At 37.6% G+C, this 26,814-nt stretch overlaps 3 protein-coding genes and 1 long non-coding RNA gene across 4 annotated transcripts in view; 1 reads left to right on the forward strand and 3 right to left on the reverse strand.

Annotated features, from left to right (window-relative positions):
* Positions 1 to 10,790, reverse strand: part of LOC116614456 (phytanoyl-CoA dioxygenase-like) — a gene marked incomplete in the record, with an annotated part of 15,302 nt that extends 4,512 nt beyond the window's left edge. The window contains 4 exon segments of the mRNA XM_048729736.1: positions 69 to 170; positions 256 to 356; positions 2,719 to 2,836; positions 10,585 to 10,790. Coding sequence (XP_048585693.1) covers positions 69 to 170; positions 256 to 356; positions 2,719 to 2,836; positions 10,585 to 10,701 — 438 coding nt within the window.
* A 112-nt stretch (positions 10,791 to 10,902) lies between these two features.
* Positions 10,903 to 26,464, forward strand: LOC5507011 (DNA-directed RNA polymerases I and III subunit RPAC1). The gene is made up of 12 exons (XM_048729737.1): positions 10,903 to 11,058; positions 11,140 to 11,211; positions 11,687 to 11,794; positions 12,210 to 12,272; positions 12,349 to 12,418; positions 12,749 to 12,868; positions 13,491 to 13,540; positions 20,327 to 20,392; positions 21,184 to 21,250; positions 23,541 to 23,660; positions 24,382 to 24,498; positions 25,735 to 26,464. The coding sequence occupies exons 1-12, from the start codon at positions 10,999 to 11,001 to the stop codon at positions 25,851 to 25,853; spliced, it is 1,032 nt and encodes a 343-aa protein (XP_048585694.1). The 5' UTR covers positions 10,903 to 10,998; the 3' UTR covers positions 25,854 to 26,464.
* LOC125568217 lies at positions 13,464 to 14,935 on the reverse strand. Its single transcript, XR_007312137.1, has 2 exons — positions 13,710 to 14,935; positions 13,464 to 13,623 (listed from the first exon to the last, which is right to left on the reverse strand). It is a non-coding gene; the product is annotated as an uncharacterized LOC125568217 (long non-coding RNA).
* Positions 15,146 to 19,055, reverse strand: LOC116614457. The gene has a single exon (XM_048729738.1). It carries the CDS (start codon positions 16,773 to 16,775, stop codon positions 15,813 to 15,815), a length of 963 nt encoding a protein of 320 aa, XP_048585695.1. The 5' UTR covers positions 16,776 to 19,055; the 3' UTR covers positions 15,146 to 15,812.
* Positions 26,465 to 26,814: the final 350 nt, after the last annotated feature.

Below are 26,814 nucleotides of genomic sequence, written 5' to 3' on the forward strand. Positions count from 1 at the left end.
CAATACCTTAATTGTCCTACAGGGTATCTAATTTTTAATTAAAAAAAAAAAAAAAACAAGAGACCCACCTTAGTTCTGAGATTCCACACAGGGTGCCCACTGATCTCAGGACCAATTATTTGCTCCACAGCATTAAGAAGTCTTTCATTTGTCCACAAATCCTGAAAAGCCTATCAGATGTTGAATCACAATTTAGCGAAAAAAACATTTGTGATGATAGAAAAGATATGAAGAGATGATGGGAGAAATACCTGCCTTTGGAAGGATTCCTCTCTTATGGAGTAACACAGCCACACCAGGAAATTCTTTTTCCAGCAATGTGAGCCTTTCATAAAAGCCAGCATTTTCATGTTTATCTAAGATGAACATGCAGCAAGTTAAGAATGTTATAGCTACTGACAAGAAACAAGAATAGGTACCCAAAGGGTATGTGAGTCTAGGTGCCAACTAGCCTGCGTAGCTGGTGATTATGTTGAGTTTCAAGTCTGTCCGAGAATCGTTCATAAAAAAACATTGTTCTGAATGTGTCTCTTGTGAATTTTATCATAAGAAAATATGTTTAGTAACTTAAAAGTGAAAGTGAAAAAGGGGAAGAAAAAATGATGAGAAAAAAAATGTAGTCAAGGCTGGTCTTGAACCTGCGCTTGGCAAAGATTTCGCGTTGATAGACAGACGATCGGACCCCTAGACTATCATAGCTTTGCTTAAAAATGAACTATAATTAGAGTTATACTATTTGTGTCGTATTATTGTTCGAAACTTTGAACAACATGTCATATTTCACCTAGTTTTCTTTTCATACTCAAAACTAAAATACCCAGCACAATTAATTGCACTATCGTTATACAATGTGTGTTGTGAATATAAATAATCTAGAAAAGTGCAAAATTGTAATTTCGATCAATTAGCGGGGGCAATGTGTTTGGACCATCTCAGCTCAAATACAAACACTATATACAATGTGTAGTTCCAGGTTCCAGAAAATATCCATACCCCCCCCCCCCTCCATTGCTGGGATTGGAAATTCCGGGGGGGTGGGGGGTTCAGATGCCCAGGAATTTTCAGAGAGGAGGGGGGGGGGGGGGGGATAAAATGCCCTTTTTCCTTAACAGTTAATGTATTTATCTTTTTTCAGGGGGTTGGAAATTCCAGAGGAGTGGGGGGTCATATCTCCAACCCCCTCAATAGGAGGGTATGGATATTTTCTTGAACACACAATCAAACGTCGATATGCGAATCGGCAAGTAAAGGACTAAGAAAGCTCTCCTAGCATTGTAATTTTTTTGTTGACAAACTAACAACTTAACTGAGCCGCAAATGACACAAACTGCTTCAAACACAGTCGTGCTCTCTTCGAAAATACATGCGCTGCTTTGCAAACTGACTCGCTACCCTCTTAAAAAAATGCACCAATTGATTCAAACCGGTCATGCAATTATTCAAAACTGCACAAACTTAGTCTAGCATTTCTTAAAAAATACAAATTGCTTCAAACTTAGTATAGGGCTCTTTAGAACAAGCGCCAATTGCTTCAAACCAAGAGAATGTTCAAACGCAGTCGCGGTCTCTTATAAATGTACAGACTGCTTCAAAATCAGACAAGCTCTTTTCAAAACAAGCACAAATAATTAACACAGTTTTCTTTATCTTCCAAGAGTATGTGACAATTTTGAAACAAAGGACGCGTAATAGGTAACAGGTACTAAGACAATGCGCATGCACACGCAAAATCCACATGGAAGACTTTCTTGCAGAAACCTGCTTATAATTATAGATTAAGTAGCAATTAAATATAGATTAAGTAGCAATTTAAAACTGATTAAATAGATATTAAAAGAAGATTAAATGTATAGAGTAGCATTAGACAAGTTAAATACTGATTAAATAGCAATAAAGTAGCAATTAAATATAGATTAAGTAGCAATTTAACACTGATTAAATAGATATTAAAAGAAGATTAAATGTATATAGTAGCAATTAAAGACAAGTTAAATACTGAATAGCAATTAAGTAGCAATTAAATATATTTTATATGGGAATAAAATACATGTTAAAAAAGGTAAATACTTATTAAATACTATACTGTCAAGAAGCAATTATGTGCAAGTTTAATAAGGATTAAATAGCAATTAAGTAGCAAATAAATATAGATTAAATATGAGAATAAAATACATGTTAAATATAATTAAATATGGGGATAAAAAAAAAACATGTTAAATATAAGTTAATGCTTATAAACTATGTCAAATAGCAATTTAATAAAGTTAAATACATTTTTTCCCAAGGGCCAAGGGGTGGGGTATATTCTTTTTTTAGGGGAAGGGGTGGGTTTTACCTTTCAGGCGTTTGCCATATTGAAAGCTCTCACGAACAAATCCACTTATAGATCTCATGAGGGTGTTAAATAAATTGTGCTACTCAAGGGAATTATTGTTTCAAATATTTTAATAGAAAATAGGCAAAATGATGATTTTCTATATAGAATAATTTTTCGGAAGCGATAAAAATCGCTAAAAAAGCCGGAGATTTGGTGCTCAATGCGGAAGAGCAGGAGAAGGGGTCCAAAATCTTGAGACTGTCATGGCAGTCATAGCAGTTGGTGAATATAAGATCAGGATGATCACACTTATCTCCTTTGAGAGAGTGCCCCCCCCCCCTGATCTTTAAGAGTGCCCTTGTTTCTAAAACGCATGTTAAATTGTTCCAAGAAAATCAAACCTTTAATTTTTTTATTTGCATACAAGTCCTCAGCCAGTTCATCCACTTGTAAGTTAATGGCATCAATCACAGGCTGCAGCTCCTCTGGTGTAAACAGTTTGGGAACAACTACATAGCCCTGAAGAGAAATAATGATGATAAGTGGCATTCGTATGCCATTTTTAAAGAAGGTCAACTGAATTTTGCAGCTCCTCTGGTGTAAACAGTTTTGGAACAACTACATAGCCCTGAAGAGAAATAATGATGATAAGTGGCATTCGTAGGCCATTTTTAAAGAAGGTCAACTGAATTTTGCAGCTCCTCTGGTGTAAACAGTTTTGGAACAACTACATAGCCCTGAAGAGAAATAATGATGATAAGTGGCATTCGTAGGCCATTTTTAAAGAAGGTCAACTGAATTTTGCAGTTCCTCTGGTGTAAACAGTTTTGGAACAACTACATAGCCCTGAAGAGAAATAATAATGATAAGTGGCATTCGTAGGCCATTTTTAAAGAAGGTCAACTGAATTTTGCAGCTCCTCTGGTGTAAACAGTTTTGGAACAACTACATAGCCCTGAAGAGAAATAATGATGATAAGTGGCATTTGTAGGCCATTTTTAAAGAAGGTCAACTGAATTTTGCAGTTCCTCTGGTGTAAACAGTTTTGGAACAACTACATAGCCCTGAAGAGAAATAATGATGATAAGTCGCATTCATAGGTCATTTTTAAAGAAGGTCAACTGGATTTTGCAGTTCCTCTGGTGTAAACAGTTTGGGAACAACTACATAGCCCTGAAGAGAAATAATGATGATAAGTGGCATAGACGGTCAACTGAATTTTGCCTTGTCAAATAAAGAATTGTTAAGCCTGGGCTGCTCCTGATATGCCCCTGGTGATGTGGTTATCATGTGTTTTTTGCTTCTATGAAGAATTGTGCACTTGACAACTTTTTATTCAAGCCTTATGCAGGTGGTGGACGGAATGGCACTTTTCTGACTTGAATTTTTTAATAAACATGTGGCTTAAACATGTAACTAAATTGCTTGACATAATATAAATGTTTAACTTTTTGTAACATTTTTATCTATACTCTATGTCAAACCCAGGTACCCCCTCCGCAGCTTCGAATTCACAGTCCCTACAATGCCCCCACCCACCCCCAACCTGGTCACGGCCTCCCACTTTTGGGACCATTCCATTGCCATTGTTATGTAACCACTGGCCTATCTACTTTAGGTGTAGCCTTCATACAGGAGTAGATCCCCTTGGCACCTTCATGGCATTGAAATAAATAAAAAAAAATGCATAACAAGGGGGTGTGCAGGGGGTGGGTCATTTGTTATTAGTTTTATCCTAGTTTTCATACAATTTCTTCGACTATATGTGCACCCGCCGCTCCTAAGCTAACCCTGGCTCTGTGATGTAAGACATACATGTTTGGGGACACAGTGGTCCCTCCCTGCCACAGAGAGTCTGATTTTGTGAATAAGGAAAAAATCCGATCTTCTTAACTGGGTGGTGGTGGGGGGTGTGGTACTCAGCCTATGCTTGGGTATAGGGGTGCCGCTGGGAGTTTTGAAACCTTACCCTGTTCAGGACAAACATTCAGAAAAACCATACCCTGTTTAGGACAACACCCTTGATTAACCTGACCCTGTTTAGGACAGCACCCTCAATTTTAGGACCCTGAACGTTAGCATATGAGATCAGAGGCGGGATCAGCAGTTAAAAGTTTTAGCAATGCAACCAAATCAGTACCCTGTTTAGAAAGAAAACCTTGCTTTAAATAATGTAACCTGTTCAGGGAAGAGAAGCCTGAAATATATACTCTGTTCAGGACAGAGAGACCTGAAATGTATACCCTGTTCAGGACAGAGAGGCCTGAAATGTATACCCTGTTTAGGACAGAGAGCCCTGAAATGTATACCCTGTTTAGGACAGAGAAGCCTGAAATATATACCCTGTTTAGGACAGAAAGGCCTGAAATATATACCCTGTTCAGGACAGAGAGGCCTGAAATGTATACCCTGTTTAGGACAGAGAGGCCTGAAATGTATACCCTGTTTAGGACAGAGAGGCCTGAAATGTATACCCTGTTCAGGACAGAGAGGCCTGAAATGTATACCCTGTTCAGGACAGAGAGGCCTGAAATGTATACCCTGTTCAGGACAGAGAGGCCTGAAATGTATACCCTGTTTAGGACAGAGAGGCCTGAAATATATTCCCTGTTTAGGACAGAGAGGCCTGAAATGTATACCCTGTTTAGGACAGAGAGGCCTGAAATGTATACCCTGTTTAGGAGAGAGAGAGGCCTGGGATGTATACCATGTTTAGGACAGAGTGGCCTGAAATTTAAACCCTGTTTAGGACAGAGAGGCCTGAAATGTATACCCTGTTTAGGACAGAGAGGCCTGGGATGTATACCCTGTTTAGGACAGAGAGGCCTGAAATGTATACCCTGTTTAGGACAGAGAGGCCTGAAATGTATACCCTGTTCAGGACAGAGAGGCCTGAAATGTATACCCTGTTCAGGACAGAGAGGCCTTAAATATATACCCTGTTTAGGACAGAGAGGTCTGAAATATATACCCTGTTTTGGACAGAGAGGCCTGAAATATATACCCTGTTTTGGACAGAGAGGCCTGAAATATATACACTGTTTTGGACAGAGAGGCCTGAAATATATACCCTGTTGAGGACAGAGAGGCCTGAAATGTATACCCTGTTGAGGAGAGAGAGGCCTGAAATGTATACCCTGTTGAGGACAGAGAGGCCTGAAATGTATACCCTGTTGAGGACAGAGAGGCCTGAAATGTATACCCTGTTCAGGACAGAGAGGCCTGAAATGTATACCCTGTCCAGGACAGAGAGGCCTGAAATGTATACCCTGTTTAGAACAGAGAGGCCTGAAATGTATACCCTGTTTAGGACAGAGAGGCCTGAAATATATACCCTGTTTTGGACAGAGAGGCCTGAAATATATACCCTGTTTTGGACAGAGAGGCCTGAAATATATACCCTGTTTTGGACAGAGAGGTCTGAAATATATACCCTGTTTTGGACAGAGAGGCCTGAAATGTATACCCTGTTGAGGACAGAGAGGCCTGAAATGTATACCCTGTTGAAGACAGAGAGGCCTGAAATGTATACCCTGTTGAGGACAGAGAGGCCTGAAATGTATACCCTGTTGAGGACAGAGAGGCCTGAAATGTATACCCTGTTGAGGACAGAGAGGCCTGAAATGTATACCCTGTTGAGGACAGAGAGGCCTAAAATGTATACCCTGTTTAGGACAGGCCTGAAATGTATACCCTGTTCAGGACAGAGAGGCCTGAAATGTATACCCTGTTTAGGACAGAGAGGCCTGAAATGTACACCCTGTTCAGGACAGAGAGGCCTGAAATGTATACCCTGTTTAGGAGAGAGGCCTGAAATGTATACCCTGTTTAGGACAGAGAGGCCTGAAATGTATACCCTGTTCAGGACAGAGAGGCCTTAAATATATACCCTGTTTAGGACAGAGAGGTCTGAAATATATACCCTGTTTTGGACGGAGAGGCCTGAAATATATACCCTGTTTTGGACAGAGAGGCCTGAAATATATACCCTGTTGAGGACAGAGAGGCCTGAAATGTATACCCTGTTGAGGACAGAGAGGCCTGAAATGTATACCCTGTTGAGGACAGAGAGGCCTGAAATGTATACCCTGTTGAGGACAGAGAGGCCTGAAATGTATACCCTGTTTTGGACAGAGAGGCCTGAAATATATACCCTGTTTTGGACAGAGAGGCCTGAAATATATACCCTGTTTTGGACAGAGAGGTCTGAAATATATACCCTGTTTTGGACAGAGAGGCCTGAAATATATACCCTGTTTTAGACAGAGAGGCCTGAAATATATACCCTGTTTTGGACAGAGAGGCCTGAAATATATACCCTGTTTTGGACAGAGAGGTCTGAAATATATACCCTGTTTTGGACAGAGAGGCCTGAAATGTATACCCTGTTGAGGACAGAGGGGCCTGAAATGTATACCCTGTTGAGGACAGAGAGGCCTGAAATGTATACCCTGTTGAAACAGAGAGGCCTGAAATGTATACCCTGTCGAGGACAGAGAGGCCTGAAATGTATACCCTGTTGAAGACAGAGAGGCCTGAAATGTATACCCTGTTTAGGACAGAGAGGCCTTAAATATATACCCTGTTTAGGACAGAGAGGCCTGAAATGTACACCCTGTTTTGGACAGAGAGGCCTGAAATGTATACCCTGTTTAGGACAGAGAGGCCTGAAATATATACCCTGTTTTGGACAGAGAGGCCTGAAATATATACCCTGTCGAGGACAGAGAGGCCTGAAATGTATACCCTGTTGAAGACAGAGAGGCCTGAAATGTATACCCTGTTTAGGACAGAGAGGCCTTAAATATATACCCTGTTTAGGACAGAGAGGCCTGAAATGTACACCCTGTTTTGGACAGAGAGGCCTGAAATGTATACCCTGTTTAGGACAGAGAGGCCTGAAATATATACCCTGTTTTGGACAGAGAGGCCTGAAATATATACCCTGTTTTGGACAGAGAGGCCTGAAATGTATACCTTGTTGAGGACAGAGAGGCCTGAAATGTATACCCTGTTGAGGACAGAGAGGCCTGAAATGTATACCCTGTTGAGGACAGAGAGGCCTGAAATGTATACCCTGTTTAGGACAGAGAGGCCTGAAATGTATACCCTGTTCAGGACAGAGAGGCCTGAAATGTATACCCTGTTTAGGACAGAGAGGCCTGAAATGTATACCCTGTTTAAGACAGAGAGGCCTAAAATGTATACCCTGTTCAGGACAGAGAGGCCTGAAATGTATACCCTGTTTAGGAAAGAGATCCCTGAAATGTATACCCTGTTTAGGACAGAGAAGCCTGAAATATATACCCTGTTTAGGACAGAGAGGCCTGAAATGTATACCCTGCTGAAGACAGAGAGGCCTGAAATGTATACCCTGTTGAGGACAGAGAGGCCTGAAATGTATACCCTGTTGAAACAGAGAGGCCTGAAATGTATACCCTGTCGAGGACAGAGAGGCCTGAAATGTATACCCTGTTGAAGACAGAGAGGCCTGAAATGTATACCCTGTTTAGGACAGAGAGGCCTTAAATGTATACCCTGTTCAGGACAGAGAGGCCTGAAATGTATACCCTGTTCAGGACAGAGAGGCCTGAAATGTATACCCTGTTTAGGACAGAGAGGCCTGAAATGTATACCCTGTTCAGGACAGAGAGGCCTGAAATGTATACCCTGTTCAGGACAGAGAGGCCTGAAATGTATACCCTGTTTAGGACAGAGAGGCCTGAAATGTATACCCTGTTTTGGACAGAGAGGTCTGAAATATATACCCTGTTTAGGACAGAGAGGCCTGAAATGTATACCCTGTTCAGGACAGAGAGGCCTGAAATGTATACCCTGTTTAGGACAGAGAGGCCTGAAATGTATACCCTGTTCAGGACAGAGAGGCCTGAAATGTATACCCTGTTCAGGACAGAGAGGCCTGAAATGTATACCCTGTTCAGGACAGAGAGGCCTGAAATGTATACCCTGTTTAGGACAGAGAGGCCTGAAATGTATACCCTGTTCAGGACAGAGAGGCCTGAAATGTATACCCTGTTCAGGAAAGAGAGGCCTGAAATGTATACCCTGTTCAGGACAGAGAGGCCTGAAATGTATACCCTGTTCAGGACAGAGAGGCCTGAAATATATACCCTGTTTAGGACAGAGAGGCCTGAAATGTATACCCTGTTCAGGACAGAGAGGCCTGAAATGTATACCCTGTTTAGGACAGAGAGGCCTGAAATATATACCCTGTTTAGGACAGAGAGGCCTGAAATGTATACCCTGTCCAGCGGCATGTCCCTGTATAGCCCATATGAGGGAGTACCTCCCCCCCCAGGCTTCTTAAGCATTTCAAACATATGATATGAGGACGACTTAGGACTCCACTGAGCACTACTCCACCCATAGTCTTTCTTCTACAACAATTTCAGTCAAAATGGGTGGGGAAGGTGGCAGTGGTGGGGGGGATTCACATCCTACCATGGATGCTTAACATACGAAAGCCGAGAAGGGCCATCAGATTTCCGAGATAATAATTTCCGAGATGATTATTTCAGAGATAATAATTTCAAAGATAAATATTTCAGAGATGATAACTTGAGATGCTAATTTCAGAGATCATAATTTCGGATAAAGAATTCTGCCGGCTTACTGAGCATGCAGCACTCGACCAACACAACAATTCCCCCACAGCTATGTTTGGTCCTGAGGAGTTCTTCAAGTTTTCCCATATTCTGCCCTTACTAAGGTTTGTTTATGTTCATAATTCATATTAAAAATAATATAAATATATCCCACGCAAGTCAAAAGCGCCACGAAGTCATCGGTGGAGCTATACAATACAGAAAACTATCCACGCCATGTAGACTTAGACGTGCATGTATACTGAATCCTGTGAAGACTACAGCGGAAATATGGAGGAGCTGGTGCAACTCATAAAGCCAAACTACACCTACCAACTAACGCAGCTGAGGCTCTAGAATTATTTTCAGAAATCACACAGAAACTTAAAAAGTTTCACCAATTTTAATGTAGCAGATGATGAAGGAGGCCGAGTATTCAAGTAACATGAAGACCAGATTCATCCCGTTTCAGAAATGTAATTGTTTCGTTTATGCAGAGACAAGATAATGTTGTTGTTTTATTTAACTGCCTTTTTTTTAACTGGCTTTTTTTGATGTATTATATTCTATCAACCAAGGGCGAATCCAGGATTCCCAACGGGGGGGGGGGGGGGGGGGGGGGGGCACCGACGGAAGGTAAAAGTGTGTAAATTAGTTTCCATACAATACCACGGAGGGCATCGATATTTCCAGTGGAATCACACAACATCCTAAATTTATGCTAATATTACGCATTGCTATTTTTACGGGACATCGAAATACTGCGGCATACCTATAATAATTCCACACAATCATGTATTATGTAAATGAAATATGAGTGTCTTACACAGACACAAGGTCAATCAATCAATCAATTTTATTTATCACCTTTATGTAACTCTTTTAATTTTCATGTTTCTCCGCGTGATCATCTCATATCCCCTATCGTTATTGCTTGAATGTAAATTTCCTAATTAAAGGCCCCCGTTACTCAGTAAAATGATCAACAAAACAACATAACCGTGTTCTTGTCAGAAATGTGATCCAACATCTTGCCACTACTGGACATAGTAGTCTGTGGGTTGGGAATCATAGGTGGGCAAAAATGTCCGCCGCAGTTGGTCGGTCCGCCACCGTGCCTAAAGGCTTAGAGACCTGGCCGAAATTATCTTCTCTGAAATAATCTTCTCTAAAATAATCATCTCTGAAATTATCATCTCTGAAATTATTATCTCTGAAATTATCATCTCTGAAGTTAACATCTCTGAAATTATCATCTATGAAATTATCATCTCTGAAATTATTATCTCTGAAATCTGATGGCCCTACTCGGCTTTCGTATTAACAGTCTTGCTAGATGGGTAGACAAAAAGCCTTCTACTGGTCTGATTCATGACAAGGTTTATCTATAGAGACTTCAAAGTAGACGGTTTAAAGTCTGCCATATGATATCTACTTTGTGCAAGTGATGTTATTTTCAGCTCTTGATGTGTAGTTATAAAAAGCCTATGCAGGTATTTGTCGCAAAAAAAAAAAATAATAATTTAACAAACCTGAATCACGTTTTGCCAAATCAATAGCACAACATACTAATTTAATACAAAAGGGGGCAGGATAATTTGACATTTTTTATTCGTGCGTGGTACAAGTGGTCCCGGTGTAGAAGTGCACAAGCACCCTTACCTCCTTAAAGAAATGCTTTAGCTGCTCTGTAGATAACTGCCCTGGCTTTCTCTTTGTTGGCTGAGGTGGTGGTACGGTGTAGATGGACGGATCCGTGGATTCCCGAGCTACTGGCATGTTTAAAGGTGTGTTGTGGAGAGTGCAATATTCTAGGAGCGTTTGCTTTGCGTGACTATTGTGTTATTGTCCCGTGCCCGTCACGTGGTGTTTTTGTTTTATTTTTTAAAAGGAAAGCCATAGATTTCATTTAAAAGATTGTCGCAGACCCAATTTTTATTCTATTATATTATGATTCAAAAAAGAAAAAGACTGCTGGATAAGAATTTTATTAAAAACCACCAAGGCTATTCGGGTACCCTGTGGCTGTGGCTATTGATACTATAGGGTTTATACCTGTGGCTGTCAGATTCCAAAATGGCGTCGATGGAAAACATACGTACAAGAGTTCAGCTTCAAGAACACGGTCTTATTAACGTAAGCGAGGCTTTGAACACGATAATCCGTAGATCACGGTATCATCTAATGTCTGATGTGTAAATCGATCAATTCTTGTAGACACATAGCTCTGATTTCCCGGGTAATTACACTGACTACGACGACACGTGGACTCAAGAAAAGTTTGAAGAAGTAAGGCTTTACGTCCTCTTTCCATTTCACAGCATCCCTTCTTGTTCCAAGTGAAAGAAATGTTTCTGTATTAGGTGCTGTATTGTTATGTTTCCCCACTTCTTAGCAGGAGAAGTAAATCACAATTCACCAAAATCACCAATTCGTGTATCACAGATCTTGGATTTTAATTTGTCTCTTTCATAATTCATAATAAATAAAAAAGGCTGTTCATGGATCAAGAAAATAACTCTTACTGCCCCTTTGTTATGGTATGTTATGCGAGAGTGAAACAGTTTGAAGAAAAAGAAAAAGTAATACAAAGGCACAATATATACATATATATAAAAAAGAAATATATGGGTAAAAACTATCAACCACAAAAGAGCACCATGTCCCGACTACAAAAATGTGGATTATAAGCCCATCCTCCATTATTATAGATAATAATAAAGAAAAATGTAAAACAGTCGTATCAATTGTTTTTTATTTGTAGAAATTCAAGATCAACATTACTCGCCTAACTCCTAGTGACATGGAATTTGATATGATTGGCATTGATGCTTCTGTTGCAAATGCATTTCGTAGGATTTTGTTGGCTGAGGTAACATGGATTACAGTAAATGCTTATTTGAACCCCTGCATAGACCACTAAGATGCCAAATATTCACATGTTCAAAAATATAAGAACGATTAAAACAAACAAGGTCATAAAAAGCTGTAGTCTAAATTTTGCAATAGCACCCCACCTTGCTTTAGCCAATCCTTAAAGTAGAATAAGTGCCCAGTGTGCTAAAATAAGCATTTGCTGAAGGGGACAATTTAAAGCCTACTGTATATACAGGACTTTAAGCAGGGGTTAGTGGTTGTGTACCTGTGAAGCAGGAAGTCAACTGTATTGAGTATGATATGGGCTCTTACATAATTAAAATATTCACAAGAAAAAAGGGGTTCAGTACATGATATATATTTTGAAAACAATTGTTTTTGAAATAAAAACACCTCCAACCCTGTTTCAGGTACCTACAATGGCAATTGAGAAGGTTTTCCTGTACAATAACACATCAATAATACAAGATGAGGTACAGTGATTAACCATTCATAATCATTTTCTTATTTCTGCACCTCATGAATAACTTTTCTTGGACAAAATATTAGGTTCTTGCACATCGTCTAGGTCTGATACCAATACATGCTGACCCAAGACTCTTCAATTATAAAAAACAAGGTGTGTAATTCTGTCCATAGATAGTGTAACATTAACTATAAAACATGTTGTGTGGTGGAAACCATTGAAAAAAAAATGCCTAAGACAAAAGCAACCTTAATTAAGCCATTGAGTGCACCTATGCCTAAGGGATGTCTTGGTTCTGAAAATAATTAACACACAAGACGATGTAGATACAACATATAGATTTGTATATGAAGTGTATCCTTATTACCTCTAATAAGGATATGATAATTTACACTTTGATGAGTAAGAAACAATGATTTTCAGCCATGGGATATGGCCTCAAATATACTTACAATTGCACAACTTTTTGGATGTGAATCTTAGGTGATGAAGAAGCCCAGGATGATACAACTTTAGTTTTTGAACTTAAAGTTAAATGCATTAAGAATAAAAATGCACCAAAAGATGCAACAGACCCGGATGAGCTATACATCAACTCAAAGGGTAAGAAATCATTCACCCACCAATTTTTGAAATCCTCAATCCTTCCATGCATTATCAGAGACCACTAGAGCAGGGAAATGTATTGTCTAACCTTTAGGCTTATGCTTTCAATACACATCTAGTAGTTTACAGCCCAGTTACCATACAGTATTTACTTGAATAAGCACCTCCCCAGAATAAGCGCCCCCTCCCATCCCCAGGTTTTATGTAACTAAGTAAAATGACTATCATACATTTATACATTTAGTTTCAAGAAAGCACTTGAGTGAGCACATAGACTCTGGGCAAGAAAGATACAAATTTAATGGATGAAAGTTTATTGAAAAAATCTACTTCAAGTTTTAATAATGATATAGAGAAAAGAAACTGTTGTTGTAGCATAAAATTGACATTAAATGAATAGAAACATTCTTCGTTTTTTTGGTGAAATTTGCCCATTTAGCGCCTCCTCCGAATCAGCACCCTGTCTGAGAGTAAAAAATTTAATAAGCATCAGTGCCCTTATTTGAGAACATTATTCAAGAGCATCCCCTTCCCCTCTCCCGCATTTCTCTTTTGCCTTTCCTGTACCATCCACTATCCAATTGGACTTATATACAAAAATAACATTTTATTTTGTCAGTTACCACAGATCACTTGAAATGGATTCCTACACCACAACAAGCTCAGAAGGTATTGTTGCGTTAGGTTCCCGTGAGGATTTCGCCACAAACCGTATAACAATCCAACGATGTGTAAAGATATATTTATTCGATCTAGAATGAATGAAAGTTATTGATTTACATTGATTGCATGGAATCAAAGCTTATTTACAGTTATTCAAACTCACAAATTAACTTACTTCTGTGGCGTATCCGATCGTGTTTTCTGATTCTCAAAGTCCTGGTTAGCTGTAGGTTTTGTAATCGTACTGGTTAGCTGTATTTCAGAGTTCCGATCTCGGTTACTGTTGATCTGACTGATTTACAATGGATTATAATCACGTGGTTGAAATCGATATTAACGAAACTGTCACTTGTCACTTATGTAATAGATTTATGCCGAAACAGGTATGTGAGTGATTGAATATCAATAGTTGTAGCCTAAAAAGCAAGATAGGGCCTAAAAAAACTTAGATTTTCCTGGAAAACATGACCCCAGACACCCTAAGATTGAAGCATATTCATCTTCGTCTCTCTGAGAAAAATTGGCTGCTGCCAAATAATTCATTTTTACAATGTTTTTTCAAACCCTTTTGAAACACTGTAGCTTATTTAGCACTCGTACACTCTAATGTATTTTTTGTGTGTGCTGGCCTAAAAACTACACTCTCCTTCATAGGTTTGTGGTAAACACTTTACAAGGGCACTCAAAACTTTACTATAGCCTTCTAAATAACATTATTTATCTTCATGTACCAGAGAAAAAAATTGCTACTGCCAAATAATAAGTAGCTTATTTTAGCACTTCTACACACTATTTTTTTTTTTTTAAATAACGCTACACTTTGCTTCACAGGTTTATGAAAACCACTTTACTAGGGCACTGGGGCTTTCTTCATAATCAACTTCACAACAATACTTTTATGAAAAACTGGTTTATGAGAAATAGACCATAGAAATTCTAAGTTTTAATAATCAAGGTTTAACTTCAAAGCATTTATTAAGCAGTCAAGACTGATTAGGAATAATTCCTTATAAGATCCCCCAGTCTTTTAGCAACTCTTTCTCACCATAATAGAATTGAAAAATCCGTTCTATAATTATATTCCACAGACAGTTCGCTTTCTTTATGTAATTTGTGGTGGTTGTTTATTCCTTAGATGTAAATATTAATTTTTAATACAAAAACATCGTATTCCAGTGAACTATTCGATATATTTTTATCGAGTTTTTAAAATAAATAACACTGTAGAAAAAAAAACATTTCAAGTATGGTAATATTTCACTTTCCTCCTACGAAAGAGGTCTGTACAGGACCCGAAATGATCCAAGGACCCGAAACGATCCCCAAAAGTTCCCCAACTGATCCCGGGACCCGAAACGATCCCCAAAAGTCCCCGTATTGAACCCCAAGGAATTGCAGTAATGGACAACAAAAGGAATGTGTAAGGATTGGCTTTCACTTTTAAAAACATATGAAACATTTAGCTTTATTTGTGTTATTAAAAGGAAATTTACATTAACTAAAACTATAGTATTAAGATATTAATATAGGACTGCGGGGGAAATACAGTGGTTGAGTCAGAAATTGGGGTCAACTAACAATTCCGGTGATAGTAATTTGAAGAACACGGTGTGGATAAATCATCTTTACATAACAAGCCAAAAAGAAAGGATAGGACATGCTGGTTGTCAAATGAATATTAATTTTTAGGGGTGATGTTTACCGGAAATGAGAGTCATGTGTCGGAACCGTTTGGTTGATCTGAGCAAAGCTGTGCTATGTTTATGCTGTATTCCTTACAGTAGCAATTGAAAGTTGTGTATTTGTTTTGAACTCTGTTTATGTGTTTAACGCCGGGCAATTTAATAAATAGAAGTATTGTATTGGAATTTAATATTTTTAAGTCACGTTGTTTAGAAATTGAGTCGCTGTCAACCCTTAATTATGCTTCAAGAATTGCAAGTATTTCTTCTGCTTTCCCTTTGTCCATTACCGCAATTCCTTGGGGTTGATTTCGGGGACTCCTCGGTGTCGTTTCGGGTCCTGGGATCATTTCGGGTCCTTACAGGTCTTTGTTTAGACTACATCGTGAATATTATCCAGCTGTTCTATTTATACATATGTGTAATTATAATTAGTGCAGTTATTAACGTTGATTGTCAGAAAGACACGTTTTTCTGGGCATCTATTGTTTTATTGTTCTTGTTGTCTTGTTCTTTTCCTCAGCAGTATGAAAAAAAATATTATGACGGATATTTACTGAGTATTGCCAGGGTCGACATGTTTCTGATATTAATTTTCAACTCTTTTTCGCCAGTGATTCGCAGCTATGAATTGGATCTGGCCAATCCCAACGAAATCTGTTTTCACTGCCTTCACCAGGGACATCCATATAGCCTGAACCGTATTTATTTTTTAGAACTGACTTCCAGTTATTAGGAACTACTAAGTTAAACCCTTCGAATACCAATTCCTTCAAAGGAAAGTAGGATTTAGGCGCTTTCTCTACGACATACATGTCGACCATGAGTCCATCATGCCATGTACACCCGTGGGCCAAGCAGTATTTATAACAGCTATTTCTATCTCGCAGTCTCGGATTATAAGTTCTTCTGTACAACCCGATATCTTTGTATTTCATTCGCTCGTAGCTTTCATTATCGGGCCGTAAATTGACGTCCGATTCGCTGTTTTGGAAAAAGATATCTTCCGGCAGATCTTGACTGGCGATCTTGAAAAACCGCTCATAATCTTCTAAAGGAATCTCTATATCTGCATCAGAATCCCACGGAATAAAGCCCTTGTGTCTCGCAGCTCCTAAAAGCGTAGCTGATGTGATCCAGTATTTTATTTTGTGCTTCCTACAAACCAAATCGAACACTCTCAGCATGCGAGTCATAGCGAGTTGCGCCTGGCGCAAGTCTGTCGCTGCAGCCGTTCTTATATCGCTACAATTCCAAGCAGTTTGGCTCGCATTACGCCACTCGCACGTACTTCCTTCTATGTCTATGTAGAGTGAAGGGCACATGGGGCCGTGTTCGTAAGTCATTGAGCAAAATGTGCGACTCATGTTCGTATTTTCAGCTTGAACACTTTCAGGCAACAACAAATCGGTATCATGCTGAGTCCTCGGTCTTCCCTGTGACACGAGGAAACGGGTAGGAGTTTTCAATGCGCCCAGGTTGATAAATGTCACAAGTAAGATGCATAACAATAAGCACAAGAACAAGACACGTTGTTTTCTCATTAAGTTTGAAATCATGTTTTCTTCTTCGACGAGCCGCCCCTTCCCCGCTGGCGAGAAGTAGAGCACTGAATGATTAATTAACCATTACTCAATAATGTCACCGACATTTCTACACACACGTGATTCAAATTAAAGTCCGCTTGATGCGGGAAACAATAGATCTACAATTGTTTTTGCAGAAAGCTGCCTGCAGTTTTTTAGTACCGTTAGCGTTAGGGGCTGCAGTTTCCCGATTGCGCAAAGCTTGGAATTTAAGATTTAGAGCATTTGTCAAGTAAGGATTGAATTTTGTTACCATAGCGCTAATAGCGCTTAACAATGGATGATGTCTTTTAGATTTTGCAAATACTCACCATACGCGGAAACTTTTGTTCAAACCATACCCCTTAGACAGTGAAGTTTTAAAAAAATCTGAAAGTCAGAAATACTATATTTAAAATCCGAATATTTTGCAGTGTAGTCTGCTTAGCAGCCGATTTTAGTGTTACGCACACCTTAAACACGAGGTTCCTCTATTTTATTCGACTGGAATAAAACTATTGCAGTTGATAAATTAGTGATTTGCTGTCCACGCAAGTGCATAAATTATTCTCGCGCATTGATGAAAATGCTCGTATTTTAGAGCGCACAAAGCTTGGTATAGAACTATTTCTCTTTAAATAGAAACATTTTAAGTGGACAAGTCTAGAAATGTAATATTTAATTTTATTTTGAATATGAAATTTGAATTTTTGTCAAGCGAAGTGTGATCACATTCCATTTCGCAATTTAGACAATACAGTATACGATAACCAGTTCCGTATCACTTCATATTAACATTGCTCTATCCTTTGGCGGAGGGCCCAATGCTCATGATTTTTTTCTTAGACGCCTACAAATTTACTTATGCATATAATATGAACAGAAAAGACTACACATTTTCAAATTTTATTGATTTATATGGTATTTTCTGTTTGCACATTGTGGGAGTAACATATTTACTGGATAACATATCACATCCCTTCCTTTTTGCTCTTAATTTATTTATAAAAATGGTTTTAACGCAATGCAGCAGGTTAACAAACCAACAATCGTCAATGGGCTTTTGCTCGCGTGTCGCTAACAAATCCATATTGCAAGAAACAAAACGGTGTGATATAAATCTTCCAAAATAAATGCCACAACCTACACAGATACTGAGACGGCAAAATAGACAAAATGCAAAAATGTAGATTATAAGGTGAGCCTAGAATTGGGTGATTTATTTTGATAATTTTCGTGCACGAGAGCTCAACAAAAAGTGAATCTACGGCCTCCAATGCGTTGTTGAATTCTTTAAAGAGTTCTGCAATAACCATCTCCCATATCCCTTTGTAAGCTAGCCAGCTAATGATTTAGCTATGGTTAATCTTGGCCGTTTTATTCAATATATCAATTACAGTTTCAGTAATTATTTTAATATAGAATAATATTTTATCGAGCGCTAACTAATATCAAAGAGGGTTGTCTTTAAAATGAAGTTCTTTATTCATCCGACTGACAGAAATAAAAGGCCCAAATTATAAAAATTAACCGTTTAGAATTAACATTACGTTTTTACCCATATACTGGAATAAAATGATTAATTGAGAACGGGATAATCAAATCAATCCTTTTCGCCGCTTTATATCTGCAGTCAAACCAAAAACAAACTATGGGCGCAGGGTGATACGGAACTATTCCCACGTCCTCCGGGAAGCACGAAAAACTAAAAGCAATGTAAATCGAAAAAATCGCATCAAGCCAGAAAAAAAAAACCATACACATTACCAGACATTCTTTCTTCTCAGCATCCGTATAAAAAATAGGACATTTTTGTTAAAGGAGGTATTGTTTTCATCTGACTTTCGTGACGCCGGTCAGTTCACTGTGCAGTAAACGCCGCTTCGAAATAACGATACTTTCTGAACAAACCATTTGGATGAAAAAAGCTTGATTTATATCTCAGGAAAGGTTAATAGTTTTGCATTATTTAGGTAGTTTTGGATTGTTCAAATCTACAATCTACAAATGCTGAGTGATACGGAACTAGGACTGCTACGGAACTGGTTATCGTACTGTAGCCATAAAAAACGACCAAAAGAGGTGAGATTTTGCGTCGTTTAGGATCGATAAAGAGATATGAAGGGTTTTTTTTTTTCACGTAAAACCATCAATATTCCAACTGGTAGCACACGAAAATTCTGGTAAAAACTAACTTTGCAAACTTCGCAATTGATTTGTCTTTATTTTTACGCTATAAGACTAAGTTCAAACGTCGTATTATCTATGAGCCGTATTCAATGCAAATGCTTGCAAATGAATTGAGTCGATTGTTTCATCTACATCTGCATGCATCGGTTACGGCTCATGGATAATACAACGTTTGAACTTAGCCTAACTGTCATCACAATGTTATTGTTTTGACAGTATTTGCGTTTTTGCCTTCAAGGATCCGTCGCCGAATTTCCGAATTTTTTGTAAAAAACTTTTAAATTTAACCTCAAGGGGTTGTTTATTTAATGTCATCTTATAAAGCAAGGATTCATTAATAAAGTTTCAAGAATCTACGAGAAATTTAAAATTCAACTTTAGGCTTTAAACAATTGTCCGAGATTATCGCAAAAAGAACGAAATATAACTTAAAATATCATCAAAGGTTCGAACCTCAAGAGGTAAAAGAGAGGTGTTAAGGTGTTAGTCTATAGTTATAAATCTTTTAAAAATCGTGCAAATTCAAAAGTTAGTTCCAAGAGGGGGTTGGGGGAGGTCGCGCAATATATACGCGATTGGAAAAATACTTTTGGGCCTTTTATGTCACGTTCTTGGTGTTTTGAAATTCAGAATGGACTTTGGACCTCGCAACACCAAATTGCATTTGTAAAGTAAATTATCAAAACTGGTTCACGAAATCATGCCTCGATATGCCTTTTTACTATTTATCCAATTATTCAACCAAGCATCTTAAGTAATTAGGGAAGAGTACCGACCCGAATTACTCATTTCTATTTAGATGGTTTATCAGGATTTCGTCAGGATTTCGTTATTTCTCTTTCATTACTAAATGAAACAGCGATAAATGTGTGGCTAATTTAGGCTCTTTTGCGGTTTGATATACCCCTCACACAGTGCTGGATCCTGTAAGTTGACACACCACGGGTGATGAGATAAGGTAAGGTGGCAGTTCCTTGAGGTTGTATCAACAAATGGTCGAAGAGACGTCTACGGTTGCAACGCTTACTTCGGAAGCCATAGAGACAAAACATTAGCACCATCAAACCATAATCATACCACTGAAATATCCTATTGTCCTTGGTTTGATGTCACCTTGTGCACCGTTTCTTATTGTAAACATTGTAGTCTCTATGATAACATTACCTTTATGGTAACATTACCTCTATGGTAACATTATCTCTATGATAACATTATATCTATGGTACCTTTATGGTAACATTACCTTTATTGTACCATTACCTCTGTGATAACATTACCTCTATGGTAACATTATCTCTATGGTAACATTTCCTTTCCTCTATGATAACATAACCTTATGATTTTTCTGTTGTTAGTTCGGCCCACAAGATATCCGTCCTGTTCATAATGATATTCTTATTGCAAAGCTTCGACCAGGACAGGTAAGTCGTCCATTCAAGAGGCCATCTCCCCTACACATATCTTTCTAGATCAGGCCTGTACCCCCCCCCCCCCCCCCCACACACACACACACACACAACTGCGAAAAGTCCACTTCCAGTTAGCAATATACGTGCTTTTTGTAGACAAAACTATAAAGCAAAAGCGAATTAGGTTAAAAGGCATTCTAGATCACTCTAGTATGTCAAAAATCTAAAATTCAAACGTCTTGTGAAAATGGCAGAAATAAATCCGTATAAATAAATCCGATTTTTATCAGAAATCTCCCCCCCCCCCCTCCCCCCCCCCACCCCTATCCTGGAAAAATTAGGTCCACTTTTTCGGATTTCGCACCCTCCCAAGAAAAATTATGGGTACGAGCCTTTAGAGTAACTATAGGTTTTTTGTGTATTGTGACAATTTGCAGTTTTCAGGCACTGCCTCTATAGTATTCTTTGTCCCGTGTTTAATGAATCACCAGCAAATGGTTGAAAATTAAATTAAAAGTAGAGCTACATATCATTTTTTTTTCGTGGGGCAATTCCCTGGAGGTGGTGGGGGTTGGGGGGGGGGGGGGGGGGGTCCTTCCCATGTCGACCAGATAGGGATGCTCATAGTCTTTTAGGGATCAAACCCGGGCCTCAGGTATTTTTTAGATGCCCATAAACTCAGGGTCATGTTGAATTGTAAACAATAAACGATAACTTACAAAAAGGTCCAGCTTCTTTGTATTTTTTTGCGGCAATTTTTGCATAGTTAGCTAAGTAACGTAGTTTTTTTTTTTACTTTACAGGAGTTAGATATCAAGATGCATGCCGTGAAGGGAGTCGGCAAGGATCACGCAAAGTTCTCTCCTGTAGGCAAGTGGAATAGATTAAAGATTCATGACCGCCATAATCATTCGTAGATACGATATTCATAATCATTCATAGATACGATATTCATAATCATTAATAGATACGATATTCAATCATTCGCATAGATACGATATTCATTATTATCCCTAGATAAAAGTGGTAGAGTGCATGGAATCTTTATTTTATTTTTATAAACGCCAAAATCATTCATAGATACGATCTTCTTACACATTTGTAGATACGATCTCCATAATTATTACTAGATACGATCTCCATAATTATTACTAGATACGATCTTCATAATTATTACTAGATACGATCTTCATATTTATTACTAGATACGATCTTCATAATTATTACTAGATACGATCTTCATAATTATTACTAGATACGATCTTCATAATTATTACTAGATACGATCTTCATACTTATTACTAGATACGATCTTCATAATTATTACTAGATACGATCTTCATAATTATTACTAGATACGATCTCCATAATTATTACTAGATACGATCTCCATAATTATTACTAGATACGATCTCCATAATTATTACTAGATACGATCTTCATAATTATTACTAGATACGATCTTCATAACTATTACTAGATACGATCTTCATAATTATTACTAGATGCGATCTTCATAATTATTACTAGATACGATCTTCATAATTATTACTAGATACGATCTCCATAATTATTACTGGATACGATCTCCATAATTATTACTAGATACGATCTTCATAATTATTACTAGATACGATCTTCATAATTATTACTAGATACGATCTTCATAATTATTACTAGATACGATCTTCATAATTATTACTAGATACGATCTTCATAATTATTACTAGATACGATCTCCATAATTATTACTAGATACGATCTCCATAATTATTACTAGATACGATCTCCATAATTATTACTAGATACGATCTTCCTAATTATTACTAGATACGATCTTCCTAATTATTACTAGATACGATCTTCCTAATTATTACTAGATACGATCTTCCTAATTATTACTAGATACGATCTTCCTAATTATTACTAGATACGATCTTCCTAATTATTACTAGATACGATCTTCCTAATTATTACCAGATACGATCTTCCTAATTATTACCAGGTACGATCTTCCTAATTATTACCAGATACGATCTTCCTAATTATTACTAGATACGATCTCCATAATTATTACTAGATACGATCTCCATAATTATTACTAGATACGATCTCCATAATTATTACTAGATACGATCTCCATAATTATTACTAGATACGATCTCCATAATTATTACTAGATACGATCTCCATAATTATTACTAGATACGATCTCCATAATTATTACTAGATACGATCTCCATAATTATTACTAGATACGATCTCCATAATTATTGCTAGATACGATCTCCATAATTATTGCTAGATACGATCTCCATAATTATTGCTAGATACGATCTCCATAATTATTGCTAGATACGATCTCCATAATTATTGCTAGATACGATCTCCATAATTATTGCTAGATACGATCTCCATAATTATTGCTAGATACGATCTCCATAATTATTGCTAGATACGATCTCCATAATTATTGCTAGATACGATCTCCATAATTATTGCTAGATACGATCTCCATAATTATTGCTAGATACGATCTCCATAATTATTGCTAGATACGATCTCCATAATTATTGCTAGATACGATCTCCATAATTATTGCTAGATACGATCTCCATAATTATTGCTAGATACGATCTTCCTAATTATTGCTAGATACGATCTTCCTAATTATTGCTAGATACGATCTTCCTAATTATTACTAGATACGATCTTCCTAATTATTACTGGATACGATCTCCATAATTATTACTAGATACGATCTCCATAATTATTACTAGATACGATCTCCATAATTATTACTAGATACGATCTCCATAATTATTGCTAGATACGATCTCCATAATTATTGCTAGATACGATCTCCATAATTATTGCTAGATACGATCTCCATAATTATTGCTAGATACGATCTCCATAATTATTGCTAGATACGATCTCCATAATTATTACTAGATACGATCTCCATAATTATTACTAGATACGATCTTCATAATTATTACTAGATACGATCTTCATAATTATTACTAGATACGATCTTCATAATTATTACTAGATACGATCTTCATAATCAATCTCTGCCAAAAGCACACTTATATCCTTCAAGCAGGCCGATCTATCCTGACAGAATGCATCATCTTAATTTTTTTCTTTTGCACAGCTACAGCCTCGTACCGTCTTTTACCCGAAATCACACTCCTAAAACCTTGCGAGGACGAACTCGCGGACAAACTTGCTGCGTGCTTCTCCCCTGGTGTCATCAAGGTCAACACTGTCAATGGTGAGAGCAAAATGGGACAAAAGTAGACCATGTTTGGGCTTGTAGGTCTATGGTAAAACTATATACTAGTGGTTATTTATCTCATATTTAATTTACCTTATAAAAAATGGGAAAAGGTGCTTTCTATAAAAAAATATATAAGTAAAAAAAATCGAAGTGCTTTTTATATCGAGATTGATCAGATACAATAAGAAGTGTTGTGCACCATTGCGATCTGATTTAATAAGCGTTTATGCACCGTCTTTTAATGGATTGAATTGAAGTTATACAAAGTCAAAAGTCTTGCTGCTTTGATTTTCCGCGCGCTCGAGGTTTGTTTACACATCTTATAATAAGATCTTTAATAAAATTTTCTCCTCTACGATGATATTTTTGTGGATAGACTTATGACTGGTTTTTTTGAGAGACACGGAGGTCTGAAGGTCATATGTCCTTTTTGCTGCGGGAAATAAAATTATTTTTGTGCTTCTGTAGAATCTTGAAAATGGCGCCTTTGCGAGTGTGATCCGCTTACAAAAACGCGTGAGTCAGAACTTTTCTATCCTGTTGCACACCTCCTCTCCGGCAATGTGTTGAAATGGCGTGGTTTCGGAGTTTTCTAGCTCGGCCGATTTTTCGTAAAACCTGTCTGATTACGCTGATCTCCACGCCCTAGGCTCATGAGGCATGCGAATACCTATAGTGCTCTCATCCTTTAAGTACTGTTATTATTGTCCCAAAGGTGTGAAACAAGCAACTGTGATCAACCCCCGACTGGATACTTGCAGTAGGGAAGTCCTGAGGCATGATGATCTGAAAGACCGAGTCGAGCTTTCTCGAGTGCGTGACCACTTTATCTGTGAGTATAGTACTTAGAAATGTGACCTTACAGGGACAAAACATCCATCTACTCTCTACCAACTTTTCTACCCACTCTAGTTTGTAGTCTTCTAAAAAAAATAGCATTATGATCAATATTGCATGGGGGAAACCATAGCATTGTAAAAAAATTTCTATACTGGATTTTACGATGGCGTTCCTTTGTCCCGGAGGAAATACAGTGAAACTTATAAGAGATAATCTTGATTTTACGGTATTGGATAGAGCGATATTCTCTATTTTCCGATACAAATCTGTTTTCCCGAGCGTAATTTTTACATCGATACAACGATATAATTGACTCTGTCTATCAACAAAGAGAGAAAAACTCAAGACACCACACACGTACAGTTTAGTTAATCTATTTTTTGACTTGACAGTTCTTGTTAAATACAGATTACAGTCTTACAGAGAGTGACTGAACAGTACAGTTACAATATTATTATTATTTTTTTTAATTGATAATTAACCCGACCTCGCTACAACGATATGGATTTTACTTTATATCGTAAAATTAAAATCGAGGACCTCTGCAACGATGCCTTTATTTTTCGATACATTTTCTTTCGGTTCCCCGAGGCATATACTAAATCTAGGTTCCACTGTATCGTAGGTAAGCAAAGTTAACTAAGGCTGTACCAGGCTGTGTGACTAGCGCTTTCTAAAGTGCTTAGTTGTCTTGAGTAAAATCGTTCAAATGCAATTTAAAAAAACATCTAAAACAATTTCTATTTTTATATATAAGTTCAGCCAAATATGCCGCAGACATTATATTTCCGCGTTTTCATTTATAAGTACTAACGGTAAAAAACATTGATATCCATTTTTTAACGTCTAATTTTCAGTTAAGGCTGGGCTGTTCTTATATTTGAAGCATTTTAAGGCTGAAAATGTTCTTTACGATGTTCTTATTTATATTTGTGAAAATATAATACGCAATTAATTTTTAGAAAAGAATCACACAAATGATTAAAATGTAGGTTTTAGATCATTGTGTAACATTATTAGTGTATATATTAGTGAAAATATAATACGCAATGATTTTGTAGAAAAGAATCACACAAATGATCAAAATTTAGGTTTAAGATCTTTGTGTAATATTTTATATTAATTAGTTTATCAAATTAAAATGAGCGATAACTCAACCCGAGAATAAGGTCACAACAGCAAGTGTATCGCCATTTTGCCTAATTCATCTTTCCTTTATTTGTTCTAGTCTCCGTAGAGTCTATAGGCGCTCTTCGGCCCGAAGTTTTAGTCTGCGAAGCGATCAAAGTCCTTATCAGCAAATGCCGACAGTTTATTAGTGAACTGGATAACAATATGGAAACGTAGGAAGAGGTTTAGCTGAACCTTGGTCCTCTGTCAAATGGCTGGACCAGTAGGATAGAAGAGCCATGGAAGGTTACAAAGAACGTATTACCAATAGAGTCCATGGTTGTTACATGATGTTTGACCACAAACACCGACAAAAAATAACAACAACAAGAAATAACACACATACATCACTTTTGTTTAATGCGTTAAATATTGATCCATAAATAATGCGTTAAATAATGAGCCATACATTCACTGTACCATCTTTGGCATCTAGGGGGTAATGGGGAGCCTTTATCCTTAGCCCTCGCGATAGACCCTCACTCGCGATAGACCCTCCCCTTGGCCCACGTGAAGACCCTAGCTCGGCACCTTATACATTTCATAGAAAATAGGCCCGCAAAGCGAGCATGTGGCTACTGTAATTCATTCGCAATTTTTTTAGATTTTCAGTATTTAAACACAAACGGACTCATTAACTCATTAATTCGAAATCAACAAATCTAATATTATTTCCAACAAATAAATGTAACAATATTTCAAAACATAGATGAATAATCCGCACAAAGCAGAAAATCAAAGTCCCAAAATAAATGTCTTTGCGCCAATAAGAGATTGGGGTTTATGCATTTTTGTGGTGATTCATTTGAAGCTTCATGCTTGCCCCGATAGACAATACTAGCCCTTTCCCCCAAAAGGGTTCTAGCATTTGTTTTCGCTCCCAAAGGGCGTCTCGTAAGACACATTTCGTAACTTGTGAGGAAACCTTTGCTTCCAAAGCGGAATAGTATGCAGATTGACAGTTCTTCTTGTTCTAGGTTGTTCTCAAAATCACATCTCCACAATCTCATCGTTCGTCGGCTGCAATCTTGGATTGCTCGCTTGGAAAGCTTAAGCACAAATTTAGAATCAAAACTCTTTCTTGAAGATGTAGTAAACCTTAAATATGCTTGACGAAATAGCAAAGGATACAGTGCTT

Source organism: Nematostella vectensis, chromosome 7, assembly GCF_932526225.1.
Source record: "Nematostella vectensis chromosome 7, jaNemVect1.1, whole genome shotgun sequence".
Lineage (NCBI taxonomy): Eukaryota > Metazoa > Cnidaria > Anthozoa > Actiniaria > Edwardsiidae > Nematostella > Nematostella vectensis.

Bases quoted from the DNA above. Each gene is read 5' to 3' on its own strand.
- LOC5507011 (XM_048729737.1), top strand. From the start codon at position 10,999: ATGGCGTCGATGGAAAACATACGTACAAGAGTTCAGCTTCAAGAACAC. The intron at 12,869-13,490 runs GTAAGAAATCAT...TTATTTTGTCAG, and splicing joins GCTATACATCAACTCAAAGG to TTACCACAGATCACTTGAAA. The intron at 23,661-24,381 runs GTGAGAGCAAAA...ATTGTCCCAAAG, and splicing joins CAAGGTCAACACTGTCAATG to GTGTGAAACAAGCAACTGTG.
- LOC116614457 (XM_048729738.1), bottom strand. From the start codon at position 16,775: ATGATTTCAAACTTAATGAGAAAACAACGTGTCTTGTTCTTGTGCTTA.